The sequence below is a fragment of the Xenopus laevis genome, chromosome 3L (assembly GCF_017654675.1).
Source record: "Xenopus laevis strain J_2021 chromosome 3L, Xenopus_laevis_v10.1, whole genome shotgun sequence".
Taxonomy (NCBI): domain Eukaryota; kingdom Metazoa; phylum Chordata; class Amphibia; order Anura; family Pipidae; genus Xenopus; species Xenopus laevis.
Window position 1 is genome coordinate 130,104,174 of NC_054375.1, and position 27,020 is coordinate 130,131,193.

Consider the following 27,020-nt stretch of genomic DNA (forward strand, 5'->3'; position numbering starts at 1 on the left):
TTCAGCCTATCAGCCTATAAAAAGTAAAAAACGCCAGCGTTTTTTTGGGACTTAGAAAAAATATCAATTTTGTTTGAACCATCTCTATCTACTCTATTGCACTTCTCCTGGTCTGAGGTGGTGAAGTAAAGTCTGGTGCAAGAGGTAACGTTCACGAAAATCCGAAAGTTAGTGAATTAGCCTAGTTAGGTCCCTTCGCCATTGCGCAACTTCGACTGGCATAAGGGTGCGAAGTAGCGCTAGAGTAGGTCCACTTCACTAGCGAATTTACGGCAGCACCCGATAGTAAATCGGCGAAGTGGCAAAATGACGTCACGCTAGCGTTAGCTACTTCGCCCTTTAGTAAATTTTCCCCTTAGTATGTTATAGAATGGCTAATTCTAAGCAAATTTTTAATTGGCCTTCGTTTTTTCTTTTATAGTTCTGGAATTATTCCTCTTCTGACTCTTTCCAGCTTTCAAATGGGATCACTGACCCCATCTAAAAAAACAAAAGCTCTGTAAGGCTACAATGTCATTGTTATTGCTACTTTCTAATACTCATCTTTCTATTCAAGTCTCTCCTATTCATATTCCGGTGTCTTATTTGAATCAATGCTTGGTTGCCATGGTAATTTGGACCCTAGCAACCAGATTGCTGAAACTGCAAACTGGAGAGTTGCTAAATAACAAGCTAAATAACTAAAAAAAACACAAATAATGAAAAGTTAAAATCAATTGCAAATTGTCTCAGAATATCACTCTCTACATCATACTAAAAGTTAACTCAAAAGTGAACAACCCATTTAAAACAATGTTTGACCTCCATAATGAAAAAAAGCCACTGGTACTAATGCAATGAATGGCAGCTACAGATAGGGGGTTAGTTATCAAAGTCCAAATTTATCTAAATATTTTCTGCTACAAACTCCGATCAAATCCGCTCGGGTTTTTTTACACTTATTCATTATTAAATTTTCCCGAAAATTTGCTTTGCGGTAAAAAAATCCGATTTTCCCGATTTTTTGGGATTTTTTCATCCGATTTTCACCCGAAAACTCTGAAACCTTCGGGGTATTGCATGAAACCCAGCGCACATGAAAAAAATCATTGGGACTTCTCCCACTGACTTATATGCAACCTCAATAGATCTGAGATGCTGGATTTTCAGATTCAGACGTTTCCATCCGCGGGGTTTAATAAATTCCCAAACATTCTTGATTTTTTTTAAAAGTCTGATTTTATTTAAAAAAAATCAACATTTTTTTGTGATTTTTGCATTGGGAGTTTAGTAAATAACCCCCCTATCAGATTAGTCACAGTCTTGCTCAGTGGATGCCATGTCATGTATAGGATGGTTGTATATCTACTTCATTAAGAGACTGATACACCAACTACATGTCAGCTACCAGGAGGCAGACTCATTGGTTGAATATTGGGCAGCTGGAGTTGGTTTGGAGCACCTCTAAGAGGAAAACATCTGTTTTTTTCTACATACTCAGCAGGAGACTAAAATAACTTCAAGAACACCGAAAACCAAACAAAAACACTCACAAACAAACTCATATAAACACCATTACGGCATTAAGCGAACTCAGCACCCTCACGCAAATTGGTTTCTGGACCCTCCATAAAAGTTACAGACCCATTGCCTGGGCCTGCCATTCGCCTAATAAATTCATAAACTTGTGAGATTGGTCCATAGCAAGTGCGTGTGTGTCTCCTGCTTGGCACCAACATTCATAAATGTTCTCATCTTGTTACCGTGAAAAACCACATTTTTTATTGTGCAATATACGATTATTTCTCAAGTATGGGATGTCCTCTAATTGACCAATGTGAGAGATGCAACATTGCTAACGAATTGACATTTTTATAAAATGCTGGAAAATGTGCTGTTGTTTTGATATTGCTAAGGAAAATTATGCCCCCAGCCCCTGTTATAAAATATATAGATATTTGTGACCTTATAATAGAACAAGGCAGTAGGATAAGGACCAGGGCAGGGACTAACTCTTCTAAACTGTACGCGACTTAAATAGCTTATTATTTGGGATATTACCCCAAACATACATCTAAAAGGAAGAGTCAGCACAATGGGTAATCGTGCTTAGATTTACTGTAAGTGCTTCTACCGCATAGGGCACTATCATGAAAACATGAGCTTTATCTCATGAAAATATAAAAAAGCCTCAATTTAATCAACAACAAAGTTTGTACCAAATTGCAAGTCACTCTTCACTTTCCCCCTCTTAGAACATCTATCTTTACATGCAGCCTTGAGTCAGAGGACAGTTTAGGTGAAATACATCACAGCTTCGTGCTCTGCCTAGATGATAAATACAAAAGAAACTGTCTCTGGCACAAAGCCTGCAGAAAAGCATGAGCAACCTTACATAACTTGCAGTTAACCTGAGAGCACTTTGTTGACGTTCCATCAGGTCAGGCTTATTGTTGCATGGATGACTGCTTGTTCCTGATGTGTCCCTATAGAATTATTATTGCTATCTAGCCTCCCCTGTTATTATATCAAAATATATACAACACTCTGCCGTTGGCCATAGATATAAAGCATTACTGGTGGCACAGAGAGTACTTGCCAACAAAAAAAAAAAAAGACTTGTAACCACAAGTGGATAATCTGGAGACTGTCTCAGAACAAATCTCTTGAGTGACTACTGAAATATCGAGGTACAGTTACGAATCCTCTAATACTGTAATAATGTCCTCGTAGCACCTCGGCTGTTCATACCATACAAGGAATGCTCTCCAGATGCTGAATATTCAGTCATCTCAGGACATGGCTTCACCCGCTGCCCCCTCTATGCCATTCCAACATAACCCCCCAAGGGCAGCAAATAATCATCTGGATTTCTTTATCCATCCAAAAACCTCTCACTTCAATTAAATTACACGCAGTCAGTTTGCCATATGGAAATAGCATTACGCGTGCAAAGATATCCTCTACAAACACATACATATTGTTTTGAACAAAATAACTGTGGATTGTTAGAATCAGTTACATTTTAACCCTTGGCAGAAGGGTTCTCTGCATGAGTACTAAGGGGCGGGCACTTGAACCCCTTGTGCTCTTGAACTTCAGCACGGGGTCACTATAAATGATCCTTAAATGATCCACTTAATGCAACAATCTAAGACTCTTACATGACAGCTATTCACATAAGAGCAACTGAACTTACAAACCGTGTTTTCCTAAGAAAAATGAATTTACATGCATTCAATTTGACACCGTTTGAACGAATGAGCCAAGGAATTGTAGATGATGGTTTAGGGAGTGGTGATCCAAGACAAATCAAACACACAAAACCTGATAAAGGCAACAAACGGAAGAATTTTCCTACCTCGCTGTCTTCCTCTGGGGGCGGTGGAGGGGCCTTTATAACCTTAAAAAAATAAATATATAGTTAGAGTTTTATTTTACAGTACATGCAACATTATATTAATAATGTATATTAACAAATGAATTTTGGAGAAAATATATTTTTCAGGGATAAGCATCATTTTTTTTGTAAAATTTTGAGACCTGTGAGTGTGGCTATAGATTGTGCAAGTATAAATATTGGTTTTGACTGGCACCAGACTGGATTTGTTATATATATATATATATATATATATATATATATATATATATATATATATATATATATATATATATATATATATATATATATATTACATATTGCTGCTCTTGCGCAACCTTTTTTATCCCACAACAAACAGAAGTTACCCCGTAACTCAAAAAACTTTCAGAAAAAGTACAAGCTTTATTCAAGGCTCCATATTAAAAGAGTATACACACAGGCTCTTTGGCATTCTGCTTTATGTGTTTCATATCCTCCAGTACTTAATCATAGGCAATGATTAGTGTAAGGTATGAAATGCGTAAGGTATGCCTTTGGTTCTGGGGGCTGTATCCTTTTAACTCTGGTCCTCTGTTTGACTGGCTCTATACAATCCCCAAGGTAGTTGTAATCAACCTTTTTTATACCTTGTGTTTTCAAGATAGTCAGACTTGCAGGACAGTGCCCCTCGCCAGCCAAGAGATCTCAACTAATTCTGTGTCATTAGTGAGACAATCCATTCACTGCATTTTCAAGACCATACTACATAAAGTAGCAAGGACGTAACTCTGTACCCTTCAGCAGTGAGCACTGAGGTTCTGCTTTATAGTGGAATACATGTAAATTTACAGTATACCCTTTGCCTCTGGGAAATCTACTAAACAATTAAGGATAGATATTTGGTATGTGAGTGCAAGTCTCCCTCTCATCAATACGTGGGAATAAAACAAATCTATCGGCCAAGACTTGGAACTCTTTGTACATGATTTGTGCCGCTGCCTATTACATCTGTGCAGCTGTTTGCCTTGCGATTTCATTTTTATACTAGTGATATGGCTCAGCTGAAATGACATTTCCTCATTATGTCAGAAAGAGGCTATACCTGTATTTATTATTGGTCTTGGCTGTGCCCTTGTGCTATGTGGATACTCATATCGGGTCACCTGTGAATTCTGCACAACAATTTACCTGCTTCACAAAGATTTTAAAATACAAAAGGATAGATGTAACCTGCCACTGGTGTACCTACGTAAATGGACATCACAGCAGGGTCTCCGATTATGCTTGGGCCTTATCCTTAGCAACGTGAATGTTGAAAAAAGGATCCGCACACACTTCTTTCTTTTGCAGTGGGGGGTCACCCCTTCACTTTATTTGTTAAATCACCACACCATCAACGTTTCGGGGGGGAACACCCTCCCTTCATCAGGATCCTGATGAAGGGAGGGTGTTCCCCCCCGAAACGTTGATGGTGTGGTGATTTAACAAATAAAGTGAAGGGGTGACCCCCCACTGCAAAAGAAAGAAGTGTGTGCGGATCCTTTTTTCAACATTCACGTTGCTAGGGGACCTTGCCAGGTCGACGGAAGAACGCACCACCTCTGCAGGATCAGTGAGATTGGGTGTGCGGTAAGAAAAATTACATTGGGCCTTATCCTTACACAACAACTGCTCTTATATGTAATAAAAGTCTGGCGTTGGGACCAGAATCTGAACTAAGACAAAAGATGGCAATGCTCTACAATCATGGCAATGCTGTCACAATCCCTGGTGTTTAGAAGCAGATCAAGCACGAAAGACACAAAATGCATAAGGCTATCAGACACGCTTCCTGTTTCAGTTGGTGCTCAGTGATTGTGTGCACTGACCAAGGAAAAATCATATTGCAAAGTTCCCTTAGGAAGCAAAACGTTAGAGTTATAGGTATGAAAGGTCTAAGCCCATGTCAGTAATAGTACTTACTACAGTGCAGCACAGGGGCCAGAACCACCACATCAAGGCCAAAAGAAGAAGGAGGAAGAGGACGAGCAGGGCTATTGCCAGGATGGTCCCATCAGCCTAAAGGGTACAAAAGAATATAGATATTTTTCACTTATATAGTGCTTTACCTTAGTTATAACAAACAGGGAATAAATGGTGAATAACAAATAAGTGTTTACAGACAGTGTTGGACTGGCTCACAGAGATACCAGGAAAACTCCCGGTGGGCCCAAGTGTCAGTGGGCCCTCATGCTGCTAAACATTTGGACTATTTCATGGTCATTTTTTATTTCTATGTAAAAAAAAAAGAGACTAGGAGAATAGAGGTTGAGTGAGGAGAGTATAAAAATAGTAGTGAGAGTGGCCCCCTAGTCTGAAGTTTTTTGGTGGGCCCCCGGTCTAAGGTTTTTTGGTGGGCCCCTGGTGTCTCAGTCCGACACTGTTTACAGAGTACAACAGGATTAGAGAGCCCTACACATAGGGAAGGCAGTCTTTTGGGATGTCTCATTGGTGGGGTGGGGAAAAGGGAGGATGGCCTGAACCAGAGCCCTATGGTTAATGTTTGACTTTCCTTCTCCTAGCAGGCACATTATTGCACCACTGTGGTGATCTCAATGATTACATAGGGATCCACTCTAGATCACTCTAGGCTAAAAAGCCATTTGCTGTCTTTAGACTGTACAACAGAAACAGCACTGTCTCAAAAAATCCATCTGAATCACACACAGGCCAAGTGATTGGGTCACACAGACATTAGTCCATATGGTCAGCCTTAGTGAGAGCCAGAAAACTCAACGAAAAAGACACATGTCTCGGCTTATGCACTGCTGGCTCTGAACCAGGATTTTTAGCACTGTAACAAGGAATGGTGCCTGAGGAATAAATAAATAACATGGCTCTTGCTCACAGAGAAATGAGAGGAGTGTGAATCCCAAGCTTTCCCTGTGTGTTACAGCTGAACCAGCAACTTGCCAGGGGCTGTGCTGTATAACTTGCAGCAGTATAACTTACGGTAATGCACCATCCAAGTCAGTCCAATGCATGCACATGAACATGTCTCTCTGATATGATTAGTAATTCAATTCATTAACACTTTTCCGATTGTCAGGAAAATTGGAAAAGATTTTAAATATGGGAAATATACATTTTTAATTGTTACTATTTAATTAATCTTCCTGTAAACAGCAATAGAAATGTAATAATAGTCACTAAAAATACAAACACATTGCATTGAATGTACTCTTTAGTAAACAGCACTACAAAGGGTCTTCAGACTCACACAGTGAGTGCTGGTTATAATGACAGAGCTGGAGATAAAGTTGAGACCATCGTTCATACTGACTTGCAGGGCCGCTTCCCTAGAAAAAGGAAGAAGGATAGAAGGTTACTGAAATCTAAAAAGAAACTGATATTTATTTGTCCAATAACTATTTCCATAAATGTCTAGGGCTCCAAGATTATTTTTCTTTATACTATTAAGAGTTAGCCAGCTCATAACATATTAATATTTCCCAATAGATCACTGCTATGTGGATTGTGTCAAGAAAGATTTCTGCTAATATTACTGGAAGAAGTCCTCATACATTGATTAAAAAACCTTCCCAGCATCATTGTCACTGCTACCTACACTCCATAGACAGTCAGTATCCAACCTGAAGGAATCTATGGCAGAAGAATGGAGGAACAAGAAACTTGGCTGCTGTTAGGCTTTTGCATAGACAAGTATCTATACAACTTTAAATCATACAATCAGGATAGTGTCCCATTAAGTGATAAAGATAGTGATGAGCACATTTTTTCATTGTGTTTCTCTGCATAAAAAAACCCAGTATATTTTTTAAAAAAATTGCGAGGCTTGTGCGAAAAAACGCCCATTGACTTCAATGCGTTTTATGAATTTTTGCCGTTATGCAATTTTTTGGCAAAGCAAAATGGGACAGATTTGCCCATGAAAAGCAGTTACTAAGAAACATTGCAATATTATAACACAGGAGGGTGGACAATATAACTTAAAGGGCATGTAAATGCAAAAAAATTAAATCTAATTTTTACATTCTTTAATGAAAAAGAAACCTTTCTCCAATATACTTTGATTAAAAAATGTGTACTGTTTTTGTAAGAAACCTGACTGTATGCAGTGGAATTCTCCCTTCATTTACTGCTGTGGATAGGAATTGTCAGATGGTCCCTAACTGCTGAACAGGGAAACAATCATACTTATGAACAGCAGGGGGAGCCCCCGCCTTACTTTCCAGCCATGCAGAACTCAAGCAGCTTTGTTTATGACGATCCCTAAGCAGCCCAGACCACACTGAGCATGTGCACAGTCTTAGTCTTGCAAAGATGTTTAACAAAGTTACAAGATGGTGACCCCCTGTAGCCAACTTTGAAAGCATAAATGATTTGTTTGATTAGGCTTGTGGTGCAGTAAATTCATGTTTATATTTAGTATACAAAATACAGCATTTCTAGCCTTATTCTATTTTAGACTTTACATGACCTTTAAATAAATTGTAAATTCAGTACTCATAAGTATCAAAATTTTATATATTTTATATATATATATATACACACACACATATATGTATATATATATATATATTTAACATATATAAAACTTAAAAAAAGATGAAGGTAGAACTCACATGCCAGCTTCATCCAGCACTGGGGCCTGGCAAAGCAGATACGTGTCCTCCACCACCAAAGGCTTCTTGTCTGGTAAATATAAACACAGTTAGGAAAGGATAGTAATGAGCCATATTGTAAAATAGACAGTTAGTATAAAGAAATGAGGCCAAGTTTGCACAGAATTCATTGATTAAACTCATGGCTGAAACCACAAGGGCATCAAAACACAGAACTGATACACTGGGTTGCGATAATCCTAACTGTACAAGATATCAGATGAGGCCAGACAGAACAGCAGTAGTTAATACTAAAAGTGTGAAAAACTCAAAAACCCACTGCATACTTTCTGCTTGACTGTAATTGGTTATAATAGCCTCTGGGAAGCCATATGATGTACAGGAGGGACGATAGTGCCTATAGTAACAGTGGGATAAAAGTCTCTGAGAAGGGAGTGTGACTGTGGGATAGCAGGTATAGTAGGGAGAGATTGTGCCTATAGTAACAGTGGATAATAGTCTCTGGGAAGGGAGTGTGACTGTGGGATAGCAGGTATAGTAGGGAGAGATGGTGCCTATAGTAACAGTGGATAATAGTCTCTAGGAAGGGAGTGTGACTGTGGGATAGCAGGTATAGTAGGGAGAGATGGTGCCTATAGTAACAGTGGATAATAGTCTCTGGGAAGGGAGTGTGACTGTGGGATAGCAGGTATAGTAGGGAGAGATGGTGCCTATAGTAACAGTGGGATAATAGTCTCTGGGAAGGGAGTGTGACTGTGGGATAGCAGGTATAGTAGGGAGAGATGGTGCCTATAGTAACAGTGGATAATAGTCTCTGGGAAGGGAGTGTGACTGTAGGAAAGCAGGTATAGTAGGGAGAGATGGTGCCTATAGTAACAGTGGGATAATAGTCTCTGGGAAGGGACTGTGACTGTGGGATAGCAGGTATAGTAGGGAGAGATGGTGTCTATAGTAACAGTGGGATAATAGTCTCTGGGAAGGGAAAGTGACTGTGGGATAGAAGATATAGTAGAGAGAGATGGTGCCTATAGTAACAGTGGGATAATAGTCTCTGGAAAGCGACTGTGGGATAGCAGTTATAGTAAGGAGGGATGGTGCCTATAGTAACAGTGGGGATAATAGTCTCTGGGAAGAGGCATCGCCCAGCAAAATTACACCAGCTATATTATGTCTTTTCAATTCATACAGTTTAAAACCAACATTCTGTATTTAGCAAACTCAAAAATTCTGCATTTTGTAACTCTCTGTTGCTAATGCGTGTATTTTATTTCCTAATTTTCAACCTCTTTCTATTATATCATTGTTTCTCGTAGGAATCCATCCCAGCCTGGATATATTAAAGACTCAGAGTTAAAGCCATTCCATACACACACCCAAAGTTGTCAGGATTCTTTTAGAAACTTGCAGATGAATGTCATTAGCAGAGCTGAACACATGACATCGCATTGCCCAATAACAGAACCATATGTCCTATAAACTGGCAGTCCCCATGTTCTGTGACCAACAACTCTCCTCGTTTAATAAGAGTATTTCCAATCTTTAATTTAAGCATCTCCCAAACTTGAATGAGTGTGTAGCCCTGAACCTTTATGACATGACTTCTTCTGGTATCTTGTCTGGTTACATAACTCAAGAATACTGTATATGCTGATAGAATAATCTTACTGAGAGGTGAAGTCTCATTGATCTTGAAGCTGCACAGCACTCGATCCACATTCCTGGCATATCGGAAGCCATTCCCCCTCACTACAACTTGAAAAGATTCTAAAATATATGAGAAGAGCATAGAACACATTAGTAAGTGAATATATAGAAAGGCAGGCTGGTGAAGGCACTTTTTATTTTACAACTTTTTCTGACATTTAGTTAGCTACCACTTTCCAGGTATTTTAAAGAAAGTAATGGAATCAGAACTTTAGGGAATCCACAGGGCCAGAAGTGTAAAGCAAAACACTTTATTTTAATTAAATTAAAAAGTAAACATCTCCATTTGCCCTATGCGTTTCGTGCCCTGTAGGCACTTAATCATGGGCTCATGATTAACTGCTTACAGGGAACAAAACGCTAGGGAAAGATGCAAGCATGATGTTCCATAAAATGAAAGAGCAACTACTGTCAACAAGGTTCTGGTGCAATTACGTGACTGCCACTTCATTTACTTACCTCCTGCACATATGCTGGAAGGCTCTGCAGCTAGAATTTCAATACAGGACATCTTCAGGATCTGCATATTACATAACAATAGAGTCAGCTGGCGCCAGAGTGATTACATTACATGTTTTTCGAAGCATAAATTTGTTATAGGATTGCAAAACTTTGTATTTGTTCTACCTTTTCCCAGCATGGCCATAATAGCAGGCTATATCTGAGAAGGGTAAGAAATGCAGTAAACGGTTGGGCAGCACCAGGACTGTCTGCTAGAGGTGCCTCCTCTTGTACATCTGCACATCATTCTTATTATTCTTACAGATGTGGCCCTCACTACCCATACAGGGAACCCTTTGCCCACTGTAAACCCATAATAAAGGAACCCTAACTCCGAGCCATATGAAATGTCAGCCTCCTTTTATGTTTTCTTAAATCAACATCCAAATCCCCTTTTCTCTTCTGCTATACTTAGACATGTATTTGAATTTATTATTTTGTATTTCTGGGTGTCAAAATGTAATTTCAGAGAGAGTCATCTATCATTTTATTCTCACTGACAGATTACCAGAGGTGCATTGAAGGCACAAAAACAGATACTTTTTCAGGCCATGTTATAAATATATACAAATAGTATAAGTTCCAAAAGAGACCCTTGAGGGTCTGTTTGTTACCTGCCCTCATACTCCCCTGACCATATTTATCCCACACATTACACTAGTGAGCAATCCACTCCCAGCCCTTGCAATTTAGACATTAACTCATTGTGTGGCACAGCATCAAAAAGCTTTAATGAAGTGCAAATAACTCAACCAGAGCAACCGCCCTTATCCACAGCTCCAACCATATTCTCAGAATATAGATTTGAATCTAATTTGTGTGACATTCATTTATACTGGTTGTATGGTAAGGTAGAGAGGGGATATGAACTGGGCTCCAACCCTGCAATGCTCCCAATAGGCCTTAAATTAGCACAAATAAATCTTTATAATGGTTAGCATTCAATTTGTAGCCAGGGATGTAACTTAGGGGCCTGGGAAAAAACATTTTTTAAGGTTCTCATCTGCACTAAATCACAGGTGAACCATGACACCCGTAAAATGATGGTCATCTGTGGTGTCTGCTTGTAGCTCAATACGTATTAGAATGTGGGACATACAAGATTCAAAGAGAAGTAAAGAAGAAAGAGAAGAAAAAAAGAAAGAGCCAAAGAGTTAACCATTTTTTTTACTTCAATTTTTTACCGAAAAGCCACATGATATCAAGGATTCGGACTTGGTTTGGCTTGGTGCTTGGGTTTGGCTGAATCCTGCTGAAAAGGCTGAAAGCGATTACTGGATTCAGTGCATCCCTAGTATTTAGACATATGTGGGTACTTTTATAGCGAATGTGGCAGAATTTTCTTAAAACATCAACACCCACATGTAATTATATGCACTAAGTTTGTCCATAGTGATAAGATGTTTGCTTTTAAACAGGTAACTAGTAAATGCTGCCTGTTGAGTAGTTGCTATGGACCTGAGCAAACATATTTCCTTTTATTACATAACCCCAAAAGTATTTATGACTCCAAGGGGGACAGGCCTCAGCACCTATAAAAAAGATGAGGTGGAATTAATTATCCCTCTGTACCTTTCTTCTTCATGGAACCATAGTTGCACTCAGGAGGCAGGCTTTTGTTAATTACAATCTTTGGCTAACCCTATTCTTGGGAAGAGCCAGAACACCGCAGCAAAGACCTGATTTAATCCAACAGTGAAAGTAAAAATTCACTCCAGGAGCTGCACCTTCTCTCCTCCCAAAGTGATATGTGCTGAGACCTGCCTTTCCTTTATAAAAAGCTTCAGCTATTGACATACCATTGGCATGCCAGGATCTGCATGGGAATTTGCTCGCTAAGCAGCTTGCAGTCACTTTACCCCGAAATCCTCACAATAGCCTGGAGAGAGGCAATTTTAAGAGTTTGCTTTTGTATCGTTGAGTTTGCATATGTAATCGTGTTGTAAAAAAAGACGTTCAAATAAATATAATTAAACATGGTTCCTCTTGTTTTATTTGAAAGTTCTAATTTATATTCCTCCCTCTTGATCAACATGCAGAGTGTTTTACAGAGGCCAGACTTTTTTTAGACTGATGAAGTTCTTGCTGGAGCATGTTCTCTGTTTTACATATACCCTCCAGCCCCTATTCTATCCCAGTTGACTCTGGAGTTTCACATGGGAAGGAAAGACTACTGCTCTCCTTCCCTGAAAGAACCTAGAAACTTAACTCTGTATAAAGGGCTTCTTTCTCTACTTCTGTGCTGTCTGTGCTCTCAAAAAATAGGTGTTTATTACTAAGAGGAGACAATTGTGTCCTTCTTGACAGTGGGTAAACTCTTATCACTTGGCGGTTGTTGCACTTGTTTGGTTTAAGTTCTCCTTTGAGGGCCAACATTTGGCCAGGTGCATTTTAGCTCATAACAAGGTCACAAAATGAGGAAAACATTGCAATATCACCTATAGTTCCAAGGATATCTATGACATCAATGTATCCATGCCCAAACTTGCTCTAATTGTCCTCCGGAAAGGGGTTTCCAGGAGTATCTAGAGGTGCAACATGCATTCTACCAAGATTTATCCTTAAATGGCCTTCAGGCAAACCTCTAGACCTACAGTTTTGGAATCAATATTCTAGAGGAAGGTGGGGGATTTAGTGGAAATAATGTACATACAGTGCTTAGTGTTCCCCAGTATTAACCACCCTACTGCTTCCAATCTCATCTGCTTCTCCTCCTGTTTGTAGTGTTCTTTGTTATTTTAAAACTGCTTAGACTCTTTTCCAGTTGGGACATGGAAGTCAGTCTCATGTCCAGAACCTCAGACTAGAATGAAAAGAAAGATGTCTGGAATTGTTTCTGAAAGGCTTTTAACTAGAGCCAGTGATGCAGGTGTACAGCAACCTCTGATCGCACATGTCCACCATGAAACATATTCTTTTTAATGCTTCTCCAATAACATCAATGTTAAAATGAAGTTACTTTATCCTTTGAAGATATCAAGCCCCCCCTGATAATACCCTAATTATAATTATAATGAAAATCATTAAACCATGCAATACAAATACTGGAACAAACCTCCTTCGCTAAAGCTTTTCATCTTCAGAACAACAAGAAAGCCGGCATTGTTCTAAGAAGCAAAATACTCACTGAGCCAATGATATCTTGAAGGGCTTCAAAGCCTCCATTCACTGGGAAGACATGAGCTTTGCTATCAGCAATTCGTGCCAGCTATGTGCCCAGGTAACAGGAGAAAAAAAAGAACATGGCGGTGATTGAAATGAAAACGTTTGTAGTCTGTAGACTTTAAGGGGTACGTCTGTCTTTTTCTTTAAAAAGACTTCCAAAATGTTCTTATAATTGCAAACAGTCGCCAATGGCTTCAATGTAACCAAGTCATATCTTTTGGAATCAAACAAGCATTATCGGAGTCTTTAAAACAAACATTTATTCAGCTGATGCGAAACACACTTTGGATTGCCTGTTGCTACCCAGAATCCCTGCTTACGAGAATGTGTTGGAGCCTTTGGACCTTAATCAAAGATGGGAATAGGGCTCAAATATTTATGGCAACAGCAGAACTTTGCCTTAATAAACACTGTTTTTTACAAGCACGAGGCTTGAGTTTAAAGGCATACATACTGTAATTCCAACTTCAAAACAAACAATAAAAGCTGAAAGTAAATGAATAGGGCCATTATAACACCAGCTTTTCCTAATGAAAAAAATAAAGTTTTGCTCCTTTCATTTTATTTCCCCATGGATCCATCAAGGCATTACTGGTTTTATCAGCTTGCAGCTTTAGCAGTCTGACTTATTTATCAGCAACCATAGCCCTCCTATTGTGTTGCAATTCCTTCATAAGCCTATAATGCCTGTACCCTGGCAACATATGATCTAGGCACATGGTCAGCCGGAAAGATGCTGTAAATGACATTTTCAATATAAAGTACAACCCCCTAAGTTTTGCCACATCTTATATATAGAAGTACAGATATGGGATCCATTATCCAAAAACCTGTTATCCAGAAAGCTTCTGGATTACCGAAAGTCCGTCTCCCATAGACTCCATATTACCCAAATAATCCAATATTTCTCTGTATTAACAGTATCTTGTACTTGATTCAATCTAAGATCCTTATTGGAAGCAAAACCATTCTATGGGGTTTATGTAATATTTAAATAGTTTTCTAGTGGAATTAAGGTATGAAGATCCAAATTACAGAAAGATTAGTTATCTGAAAAACCCAGGTCCTAAGCATTCTGGATAACAGGTCCCATATCTGTACTATTAATGCATAACAGCATAGTGATTACCATGCACTAAGCACAATCCTGCAGAAATAAAATTAATAGTAACCCTTCAGGGGCTCAGTCATATTCTAATTTCTTGATGTTGTTCAATATTTTGGGCCTATTGCATTTATTCGCCTTAAAGCTAGAAAATGTAATAAACTGCAAAGACAATGGAGGACACAGAAGAGACGCCATTTTGCTTAGTTGAATTCACAGTATTTGAGTATATACCTGCGTCTCATTGAAATCTTTAACACCCACGCAGTAAACCTGGGCTCCCAATTCACGGGACCTGTTGGCCTGAAAGACAAAGAGGTTTGATAAACATACAGTAGCATATACAGAAAATGATTATTACTAATGTATTTATAAAGCGTCAACCTATTGTGTACACCTGTATAATAGAATAGAATTAAAAATAACAAAAGTAAACCGAATTCTGTCCTAAATCGTAAATTTTAAGAGTGGGACGAAGAAAGTTGCTTGTACCTCTCGTTCAGCGTAATAGAAAAGATCTTCATGCAGCTCGCCATCAGTCAGTGCAATGATAACACTTGCTGTCCTGTAACCTGCAGAGAAAAGAGTAATTTTATACTCAATAGTCAAGACTATTTAATAGGAGCATAAAGGAAACAAACCAAGAGTTCCATGGTCTGTATAAAAGAACTCAGCCTGGAGACTCATGCCTTTGTATGGTGCCAAAGCTCCAAGCTGACTTCTAATTGCTTTATTTTTTACAACAGTAGTCACCATGTTGTTGTAATATGTTTTAGTACATGGGTTTACATTTTCCTTAGGTAACAAGCACAGGGACCCTAGCGCTCAAGTTATTGTTGCACATGAAGAATGCTCTAGCTGAGGCAAGCAAAATGGTTGCCCCAAGACAAACACCTGAATAGCTTAAAATATGTGAAGAAGCAATGTGCTGCACAAGATTTAAAAAGGAATAACCTTGGTTATCATCCTAGCTAATAACCTATGCAATGGTATTTTTCAAGACGGGACACTTTTACTGCTCAGGTCACATGTCTCTTCCCATCACATTTTGTTATCTATTTACATGTCATAGGCCTGCCATCTGCAACCCCTACAACTTCCAGTGCAGTAGTCTTACCTACATTTATAGGCCCATTTATCAAAGGTCGAATTTCGAATTCATGTGAATTATACTCACAATTCGACTGGGAGGTGATTTGAGAAAACATTTAAATGTCTAAAACTCGAACGAATACTACTCAAACTCAACTTTTTTCATGAAAAAAAACTAGAATGTCAGGAAGCCTATTAACATCTTCAAATGGGTCAATGGACCTCTGCCATTGACTTCTACATGAACGCAGCAAGTTTTAGGTGGAGAATAGTCAAATTTGAATTGTTGCCAGGGTCCAGGTATGATAAATCTCGAATTCGAATTTGTGAGTTTTGAATAAAAATTCAACTCGAAAATTTGAATTCAAATTTCCAATTCAAACCTTAAAGGAAATCTGTACCTACAAAATGAATACTTGAGCAACAGACAGTTTTTATCAAATTAAGTGGCATATTAAAAAATCTTATCAAACTGGAATATATATTTAAGAAAATATTGACCTTTTATATCTATTGCCCAGGCCCGGATTCGTGGAGAGGCCACCAAGGCCCAGGCCTAGGGCAACAGGATTTTAGTTAGTCACACCCACATTGGTTCAGAAACACTGGAGATGAGCATGTGATACGATTGTTTTTTAAATATCCTGTGTGCCAATCCCCATTGCTCCGGTCCCGATGATGAAAATTTGAGCAAATAAAATGAAAGGTGATGGGGACCTAGGGGCACCCGGTAAGTAAATCTGGCCCTGCTCTTGCCTTGAACCACCATTTTGTGATGGTTTGTGCGCTGCTGACGTAAGCAAAATACAGAACTCTGTCTTTCAATTGGCTCATGTGACTAACAAGTATGGTTTTTTTGGTATGTTTGTGTGCACCTTGAAACCTATGATCCCAGGAGCTGCCATTATTTTTTAAGATTATGATTACCCAGTGGCACATACTACTAAAAAAGTATATTATTATGAAAATGGTTTATTTACATGAAGCAGGGTTTTATGCAATATATTTTTATAGAGACCTACATTGTTTGTTCTTATACTATTTTCCTACTATGACTCTCTGCCTCAAGGCCTTCAGCACCCAACACCTACTCCAGTGGATTCCAAATAAGAAAAACCTTTTAAGTCAGAGCCATTTCAGTCTTCTTGGCTCTCATGATCTCTATTAGATCTCTCTTTGGTCTCTCAGTGCAAAATATTGGAAGGGCTAAATGGAGTCAAAGAGCCCTTCACAAGCCCCAATAGCATTCTTAAATTTTCCATGCCTCCTCTACACACATAGCATTGGTATATAAGACCTATACAAAATGCGGTATGTGCTTTGATCTGATATATATATATATATATCTACAGTATATAATGTGTTCTAGTAATATAAAAATATTTGTGTTGAATTAGCACATTGATTCCAGGCCAAAGAAATGCTTGCCCAGGTGTCATTTCTCCCAAGATCACTAATGTCATTAATATCTGGACCACAAAGCCTCCAGAACAACCTGTAATAGCTGATTCAGATCAGAAAGTAGGCTCCTCGAATAACCCCATTTGGCACGAAAGGGGGATATAAAAGCAAATTCTGTACAGCAAGTACCCACATGCTCCATCTCGGATAAAGTGGGCGGAACCCCAGCATAAACAGCACTTCTGATTCTCGAGGGGGATGGATTTTAGAGTTTCGCCATTATTCCCTGCCAATTGACTTAAATCATGCATTTTATTAGGCAGCTATTTATTGAGTGAGCCTGTTTGAAAACCAGAGAGCCTGCTGGGAGACAGATTTCAGCAGCACTATTGCTGGTATGTGTAAATGGAACAACTCATTATGCATGGTGGGAAACCAGATAGATGGTACATAGGTCAGCCTTAAATAGTGATGGGGCTCAGGGCTATTCTGCAAACTGCTGTAATGCCTTTATGTTTGTGCTTATTGGCATGGGTAATGTGGTTGGTTAATTGGATTGAATGGTCCAACCCTGGGAATTCTTAATTGGCAGTGACAGCCATATCCCATATTTGTTTCATGATGACTGCTATTTCTATTGCTCTTTGTATGACGTATGTATTTGCGTCCTGATACAGCAAACCAGTCACCATTCCTCCAATCCACCATGTTTACCAACCACTGTGATCTTTCAGCTGCTACAGTTGGAATTTATTGACCTACAACTGGTTTTACTGGTGACCAACATACCAGAGCTTGCAATCTAAATCTCTTGGTAACCCTGATATGTGCAGCATTTTTTGTCTGTGGTAGTAAAATATATTTCATTTCTTGCAGAGTGCATGCTTGGGATTCTACTTTATTTTCTTGCTTCTTGGCAGATGTCACTCCAGTAAATTCTTGGCTGTTTCCACCTCCTTGTTGGCTGACACCTGAGCTATGCTCCGAGTCCGCTTGAGTACAATATCAAGTGTACTCTGAGGTTCCAGTCCAACCCCATCATCATTCCACTCTCATTTCAGATTTTTTGGTTATTGTGCAGAAGCTAGCATTGCCAGCAGAACTAATAAAATCTAGATACTCTCATGCAGACTGCCATTCAATGCCCTTTAAATTAGATGTTGTGACCAACTAAGTGCTGAACAATCACTGGACACCAGAGGTCCACAGGTTGAACTGTGAGATACACAAGAATTATCACTTATTACATATACAAACTGGTATTTTTATGCTCACTCTCAAGTTGTGTGACAACGGTCAATTCCCTGTCTGTCATGCACTAAAAGGCCTCTATTATAGTTTTGCGCCTGACAAACCCAATTTACCAACCAGATTTATCCATGCACTTAAACAAATAAGATAAAAACAATACATATTGTGACTATTAAATAGAAGTGACCATTATTATTTAGTACCAAGTCCTGTCATTAATGCCATGGCCAAGCCATTGAATCAATACATGTGGTTATACTTTAGATTTAATTTGCTATGCAAAGTTCTAGTTATTTCTCAAGTCGTTTCTAATAATCTAAATTGTTGGATTGCTCTCTTTATGGTTCCAATCAATAATGGCATAGACACGCTGTTCAAAGTAAAGTAAAGCAGTAGAGTTAAATATTTGTGAGGCATATGTTTTTCTACTTTAATTTTCCATCCTGAATCCCATACTCCTTGCAGCATCACATAATATGCTTCCAACGAGTAAAAGTCACATTTTTAACTCCATCCCTCTGTTTCTTTACATGGTACAGTTTCCATCACCACTTTAGGGCCCGGTTTGCAAAAAGCAAGAGCAGGAACATTAGGTGACATACACCGACAGCCCTTACAGCTCCATCCAATACTTCTAGTCCTGCTTTTGCACCCTGCACCAGATTAAAATCCTGCCAGAAGGTGCAGAGAGCACTGCTTTCAGGCATTGTGTTCTTTAATGACTTCCCTTGTTCTTACCAGTCTCCTGCTCCTTCTCTCTCTGGAAGTCTGTGGACAGCACTGGGTATGGAGTTTGGTGCAACTCTTTGCTCTATATTCTAGGAGATCCCATCAATGCACAACAAGTGGGGCTGAATTCAGAGTGTGAAAGAGGGCACCTTTTTTCATTTTGCACTTTGTCTTACATTTCCCAAAACAGGGGACCACTGATTCAATACAGTTAGGTCCATAAATCTTTGGACAGAGACAACTTTTTTTCTAATTTTGGCTCTGTACATTGCCACAATGAATTTTAAATGAAACAACTCAGATGAAGCCTTTTTTAACACAATCAATCACTTCATTTCAGGGGCTCAAAAGTAATTAGACAATTGACTCAAAGGCTATTTCATGGGCAGGTCTGGACCATTCCTTTGTTAAAGGGATACTGTCATGGGAAAAAAAAATTTTTTCAAAATGAATCAGTTAATAGTGCTGCTCCAGCAGAATTCTGCACTGAAATCCATTTCTCAAAAGAGCAAACAGATTTTTTTATATTCAATTTAGAAATCTGACATGGGGCTAGACATATTGTCAATTTCCCAGCTGCCCCAAGTCATGTGACTTGTGCTCTGATAAACTTCAATCACTCTTTACTGCTGTACTGCAAGTTGGAGTGATATAACCCCCCTCCCTTCCCCCCCCCCAGCAGCCAAACAAAAGAACAATGGGAAGGTAACCAGATAGCAGCTCCCTAACACAAGATAACAGCTGCCTGGTAGATCTAAGAACAGCACTAAATAGTAAAAACCCATGTCCCACTGAGACACATTCAGTTACATTGGGAAGGAAAAACAGCAGCCTGCCAGAAAGCATTTCTCTCCTAAAGTGCAGGCACAAGTCACATGACCAGGGGCAGCTGGGAAATTGACAAAATGTCTAGCCCCATGTCAGATTTCAAAATTGAATATAAAAAATTCTGTTTGCTCTTTTGAGAAATGGATTTCAGTGCAGAATTCTGCTGGAGTAGCACTATTAACTGATGCGTTTTGAAAAAAACATGTTTTCCGATGACAGGATCCCTTTAAGTCATTATCAATTAAGCAGATTTGAGGGGGGGGGGGGCTTGTATGTGGAAGATTTTGCTGTGAACAGACAACATGCAGTCAAAGGAGCTCTCCATGCAGGTGAAACAAGCCATCCTTAAACTGCAAAAACAGAAAAAACCCATCCAAGAAATTGCTACAATATTAGGAGTGGCAAAATCTACAGTTTGGTACATCTTGAGAAAGAAAGAAAGCACTGGTGAACTCGGAAACGCAAAAAGACCTGGACGTCCATGGAAGACAACAGTGGTGGATGATCGCAGAATCATTTCCATGGTGAAGAGAAACCCTTAACAACGGCCAAACAAGTGAACAACACTCTCCAGGAGGTAGGCGTATCGATATCCAAGTCTACCATAAAGAGAAGACTGCATGAAAGTAAATACAGAGGGTGCACTGCAAGGTACAAGCCACTCCTAAGCATCAAGAATAGAAAGGCTAGCACATCACAGTTCTGGAAAAACATTCTTTGGACAGATTAAACCAAGATCAACCACTACCAGAATGATGGCAAGAAAAAAGTATGGAGAAGGCATGGAACAGCTCATGATCCAAAGCATAACACACGATGTATAAACATTTGGGAGGCAGTGTGATGGCTTGAGTGTGCATGGCTGCCAGTGGCACTGGGACACTAGTGTTTATCCATCATGTGACACAGGACAGAAGCACAAGAATGAATTCTGAGGTGTTAAATGCTGTCAAATTGATTGGGGGCCGTTTCATAATGACCAAAAACATACAGCCAAAGCAACCCAGGAGTTTATTAAAGCAAAGAAGTGGAATATTTTGGAATGGTGAGGTCAGTCACCTGATCTGAACCCAATTGAGCTGCATTTCACTTGTTGAAGACTAAACTTCGGACAGAAAGGCCCACAAACAAACATCAACTGAAACCCGCTGCAGTAAAGGCCTGGCAGAGCACTTCGGGCTGTCATTGCCAGCAAAGTATTAGAAATGAACATTTTATTTTCAGTTTTTTAATTTGTCCAATTCCTTTTGAGCCCCTGAAATGAAGTGATTGTGTTAAAAAAAGGCTTTAGTTCCTCACATTTTTATGCAATCTTATTGTTCAACCCACTGAGTTAAAGCTGAAAGTCTGCAGTTCAACTGCGTCTGAGTTGTTTCATTTAAAATTCATTGTGGTAATGTACAGAACCCAAATTAGAAAACAGTTGTCTGTGTCCAAAGATTTATTTATCATATACTGTTCATATAGATGTGTCAGATTTTACTGATCAGCCGATGCACCGTGTGTGCCAGATATATCACTATATAAAGTTGGCCATACACGGGCCGATAAAAGCTGCCGACAGACCGTGTCAGCAGCTTATTGGCCCGTGTATGGGGCCCCCCGACGGGCTTCACCCGTGCCTGTTAGGCATCGTTAGGATCCAATCGTTGGGCCCTAGGGCCCACGATCGATCAGCCCGATATTGCCCACCTCAAGGTGGGCATATCTGGGAGAGATCCGCTCGTTTGTCGACATCGCCAAACGAGCGGATCTCTCCTTGTATGGCCACCTTAAGGTCAGCCAAGTATGGAGGTTTACTTTGAAAGCAGCAAGTTAAGTTGCAGGTAATACCTAGTCCCTTTGTAAAATGTATAATGAAGCAATAGAATTCTTAAAGGAAAACTATATCCCCCAAACAATGTAGGTCTCTATTAAAAGATACTGAGTAAAACAGCTCATGTGTTTTTACCCTGCTTCATGTAAATGAACCATTATCATAATAATATACTTTTTTAGTAGTATGTGCCATTGGGTAATCATAAATAGAAAATTGCCATTTTAAAAAATAAGGGCCTCCCCCTGAGATCGTAAGATTCACTGTGTACACATACAAACCACATGTAAGGTCACATGAGCCAATTAACAGACAGAGTTCTGCCTTTTGCTTCCTCACTTCTTCCTGTTACAGTTAGAGTTGTAGTATTTCTGGTCAGGTGATCTCTCAGGCAGCACAGATAGAGTCACAAAATGGTTGTTCAAGGCAAGAGATGTAAAAGGGCAATATTTATGTAAATATATATTCCAGTTTGGTAAGATTCTTTAATATGTCATTCAATTTGATATAAACTATCTGTTGCTTAAGTATTCATTTCGGGGGTATAGTTTTCCTTTAATGAATCAGATAAAATTGAGCATAGGACTGGCCAGATATGGGATGACTTTGACGTAGTTGGCCAGCTTAAATATATTGCAATATATGGACAAACAATCCCTGTTTTGTTTAAAGGGTAAGGCATTTTTTAGTAGCAGTATGCACAAAATGTCGCTGTCTTAAATATATTGATAATGGGTTGAGTGCAGAGGACTCTTGTATTTGACTATATGTATTTTGTGGTCACAGCCTCATTGCACCCCCGCCTAATGTTTTTTAAAAAATAGTGGTGAGCACAACTTTCCCTTGTTTGTTATAGTTTATACAGGAGCAGTGACCAGCTCCATGTTGTAGCTCCCACCCTTCCCAGCTATAGTCAGGTGATCCCACTGGTGTCTAATAAAAGGGCAGCCAAGTATGGAGGTTTACTTTGAAAGCAGCAAGTTAAGTTGCAGGTAATACCTAGTCCCTTTGTAAAATGTATAATGAAGCAATAGAATTCTTAATGAATCAGATAAAATTGAGCATAGGACTGGCCAGATATGGGATGACTTTGACGTAGTTGGCCAGCTTAAATATATTGCAATATATGGACAAACAATCCCTGTTTTGTTTAAAGGGTAAGGCATTTTTTAGTAGCAGTATGCACAAAATGTCGCTGTCTTAAATATATTGATAATGGGTTGAGTGCAGAGGACTCTTGTATTTGACTATATGTATTTTGTGGTCACAGCCTCATTGCACCCCCGCCTAATGTTTTTTAAAAAATAGTGGTGAGCACAACTTTCCCTTGTTTGTTATAGTTTATACAGGAGCAGTGACCAGCTCCATGTTGTAGCTCCCACCCTTCCCAGCTATAGTCAGGTGATCCCACTGGTGTCTAATAAAAGGGCAGCCAAGTATGGAGGTTTACTTTGAAAGCAGCAAGTTAAGTTGCAGGTAATACCTAGTCCCTTTGTAAAATGTATAATGAAGCAATAGAATTCTTAATGAATCAGATAAAATTGAGCATAGGACTGGCCAGATATGGGATGACTTTGACGTAGTTGGCCAGCTTAAATATATTGCAATATATGGACAAACAATCCCTGTTTTGTTTAAAGGGTAAGGCATTTTTTAGTAGCAGTATGCACAAAATGTCGCTGTCTTAAATATATTGATAATGGGTTGAGTGCAGAGGACTCTTGTATTTGACTATATGTATTTTGTGGTCACAGCCTCATTGCACCCCCGCCTAATGTTTTTTAAAAAATAGTGGTGAGCACAACTTTCCCTTGTTTGTTACACCTTAAGGTCTTGCCAGCTTGCAGTATATACCCCTCTTCATATTGCAGAAATGGCTTGCAAGTTAGAATGAGAAAAGGGCAACTTTACCTTTGATGCTTTCATGATAAATCTGTTCACTTGCCTAGAATGAAAGAAAGAAAAATAAATGCATTATTATAACAGACTATAATTATCCGCTATTTAACCATTAGGTTTTTGGCTTTCTGCAGAATGATGTTTTTAGATGGCTGTGAGGTTAAGCTGACAATTATACAGAGTGGTTGGCCATTGGTCAGTGTGGCTGAGTTCCTTTTTGTATTTGAGAAGAACCTGATGATTTTCTCTGCTGTAAGGGATCATGTGCAGAGCAACCAACCCCACATAAGCACGGTTATACCAGAGACAGCCATTCAGTCCTTTCTGTACTTTGAACTGCTTCCAAAATGAAATACTAAACCTTCTAGTAAGGGAAACCAACAAGGTTAATGTGGCTGCAAGGCCCTTATCTACTAAGCAGCATTAACATTTTATTCAAACTCTTCTGACTGCTGTAGCGAGGGTCACACATGTGAAACACAGCTTAAAGGGGTTCTTCACCTTTAAATTAACTGGGATGATGTAGAGAGTTATATTCTGAATTTGCAATTGGTTTTACATTTTTAAATTTTTATCATTGGTGGTTTTTGATTTTTATAAGCTTTTTATTCATCAGCTCTCTAGTTTGCAGTTTCAGCAATCTAGTGTCTAGGGTTCAAATTACCCAAGCAATCATGCATTGTTTTGAATAAGAGACTGGAATATGAACAAGAGAGAAACAGAATAGAAAGCTGAGTAATACAAAGTAGCAATCACTATGAATTTGTAACCTTACAGAGCATTTGTTTTTTTTTAGATGGGGTCGGTGACCCCCATTTGAAAGCTGTAAAGAGTTAGAAGAAGAAGGCAATATTTCAAAAAAATAGACTGCTTAGACTTAGCCATTCTATAACATACTAAAAGGTAGCTTAAATGTGAAACCCCCCCCTTTAAATATATATTCAATTAAAGGGAAGTTCACTTAAATAAGGGTTCATTCATGCACACAAATGCAGCATTCAAAGTGCAATTCAGAAAGATTTTAACCCACAATAGGAGCCCTTGTGCGCTTCTGAAAAAGAGGTGGACCAGTGCGGATTGTGTCCTCCCCAACTTTGACATCAGCACACAATTGCTATTCCCTAGCCCTCTCCATGTCAGTACGTATCGGGTTAGCTCCGCCCCTTATGCCACGTCAAGAACCCTCCCACTCAAAGTTAATAAAGCTGACCCCTGAACCCTTGACCAGTGTCTTTTTTTGTTCTTCGCACTTATGCCGCTCCTTTGGAGCATAGTCTTATTTTTAGGGAAATAGCAAGGGCCTGCTCGTAAGGCGGCCCTGGAACAGCCTCTTTTCCTTTCCGTTCATACCCTGACGGAAGGTTTTTTAGGGCTACCCCACCGGGATCTATCCTGACTTTTAGTCACATGGGGGGAGTTCCGCCCGCTTCCAGGCTACCCGGCCTGCCCTAAAGCGTCCGGCGCCTTGAGCCGCTCCCCTAACAGGGGGGCGTGCTACCTTGTCTCGTGGAAGCGGGAGGAGGGGGGGCGGCATCCGTTACGCAGAGCGTCGCATCCGCAAGGCTTCTTAGCGGCCTCGTCACTTCCGCTGAGACGCTTCCTGTCAGCTGTGCCGACAAGCTGCCTTGCGGTGCCGCCTTACTCCGATCCGCTTCAAGAGACCGGTAAGCTCCGGGATTGGTATAGAGGGACAGCGGGAGAGCCTCAGGGGTTAGGATTTCGTTCCTTCAGCACCTTAACACCCTCTTCGTTTCTTTTGTTTGATCCAGGGTATATATTTTTCCTTTTGCTCCCGCTGTCCCAGCCGCATCCCCTCAAAAGCCTAGTTCCCCTGGAGAGGTAAAAAAAAAAAAAAAAGAAGGAACAATGGGTGGGCCTGCGTAGAACGTATAGCCCTAACCTATGCATCTCTCATTTCTCTTAGTGCCATGGATACTGCCGCTAAGCGAAAGGAGGCGCCTGATCCTTCCATCTTGCCTGAAACGGAGCCAGGAGTATGCCTAGGCTGTTCAGGAGAGGCCCTGCCTAGTAAGAGACTGTGCCAGTCCTGCATGTCGGAGGTTGCAGGTACATCTTCGGGTCCCCCTCCAGACCTAAGAGCCTGGATTAAAGAAGTTGTGGCCCAGGAGTTGGGGGCAATATCTAAAACCAAGAAAAAGAGCCAGGAGGTTTCTCCTCTGGACACAGAGGAAGGCATTGATATCATCAGATCATCTTCTGAGGAGGATTCGGATGAGGAGCTTTCATCATTTGACTTCAAATTAGTCTCCCCTTTGGTTAAAGCGGTCAGACAAGCATTAGATATTAGGGATGAGGAAGGTCAATCTACATCCTTCCTACCACCATGCAAAAAGAGGAACAAGGTCTTTCCTTTTCACCAAGAGGTGTTGGAATTGATCAAATCTGAGTGGGAAGTACCTTCAAAGAGAAGTGCAACCCAGCAGAAATTTAGTAAATTGTACCCTTTCAGAGAAGAGGACATTAAGGATTTTTGTTCAATCCCAGGAGTGGATGCCCCAATCCTAAACCTGTCAAAAAGCGTGCTTTTGCCAGTCGATGATCAAGCTTCTCTTCGTGACTCCATGGACAAACGAATGGAGACGGATTTGAAGAGAGCCTTTTTGAACGCCAGTGAATCCATCAAACCAGCAGTAGCAGGTCTTTCTGTATCCAAGGCCTTGGAGACCTGGGTGTCCTGTATAGAACAGGCCCTTCAAGAGGGTAAAGACAAGAAAGATATTCTTGAGGGTATGGCGGAATTGAGGCTGGGAGCCTCCTTCTTAACCAGCGCCATGGTCGATCTGGTTAGATTGGCCTCTAGATCTATGGCCATCTCGGTCTCTGCCAGGAGAGCTCTTTGGCTTAGGTCATGGGATGCAGACGCAATCTCCAAAATAGCCCTCTGCACCCTTCCTTTCCAAGGACATCTCCTTTTCGGGAAAAGAATGGAGGAATTGATTTCCAAGGCCTCTGGAGGCAAAAGCCAGTATCTTCCCCAGAGGAAGAAGCCTAGATTCTTAGGACCGCAAGCATCAAAAGGGAAGATGCCTTACAGGCCTGCGAGGTCCTCGGACTCCTATTCCTTTCGGGATAAGAAATCCAGCACGAAGCCAAACAACTGGAGGGGCCAACCAAGGTTTTTCCAGCAAACCAAGGGGAAACCCTTCAGCGATAACCGTAAGCCGTTATGAAGGTGGTGGTCCTCAGGGGCCAAAAATTGGAGGAAGGCTCCGCCTCTTTCTGGCCACCTGGGAAAGTTCTACAGAAGATGCCTGGGTTCTAAACATAATCAGGGAGGGCTACAAACTAGAATTTGGGTCCAGGATTCCACTACACATTTTTCGTCCTTCAACAATTCCGGTCAATCGGGAAAAGAGGGAGGCCCTTTTTCAGTGCCTCAGGCATCTGCTTCATCAAGAAGTGATTGTTCCAGTCCCAAAGAAGGAGATAGGGAAAGGTGTCTACTCCGTATTCTTTCTAGTCAGAAAGACGTCAGGAGCTTGGCGCCCGATCTTAGATTTAAAGACAGTCAACGGAACCTTGAAAACAAGGAAGTTTCTGATG

General features: G+C 40.1%; 1 protein-coding gene across 1 annotated transcript in view; it reads right to left on the reverse strand.

Annotated features, from left to right (window-relative positions):
• The window catches only part of antxr1.L (ANTXR cell adhesion molecule 1 L homeolog), a 110,304-nt gene that overhangs the window by 44,569 nt on the left and 38,715 nt on the right, over positions 1–27,020 (reverse strand). The window contains exons 5-14 of the mRNA XM_018253412.2: positions 23,469–23,502; positions 14,933–15,012; positions 14,675–14,743; positions 13,298–13,378; positions 10,129–10,189; positions 9,631–9,729; positions 7,966–8,035; positions 6,600–6,678; positions 5,303–5,398; positions 3,341–3,382 (exon numbers count right to left, since the gene is read on the reverse strand). Of these exons, the coding sequence (XP_018108901.1) occupies positions 3,341–3,382; positions 5,303–5,398; positions 6,600–6,678; positions 7,966–8,035; positions 9,631–9,729; positions 10,129–10,189; positions 13,298–13,378; positions 14,675–14,743; positions 14,933–15,012; positions 23,469–23,502 (711 nt within the window). The remainder of the gene's footprint in view (positions 1–3,340; positions 3,383–5,302; positions 5,399–6,599; positions 6,679–7,965; positions 8,036–9,630; positions 9,730–10,128; positions 10,190–13,297; positions 13,379–14,674; positions 14,744–14,932; positions 15,013–23,468; positions 23,503–27,020) is intronic.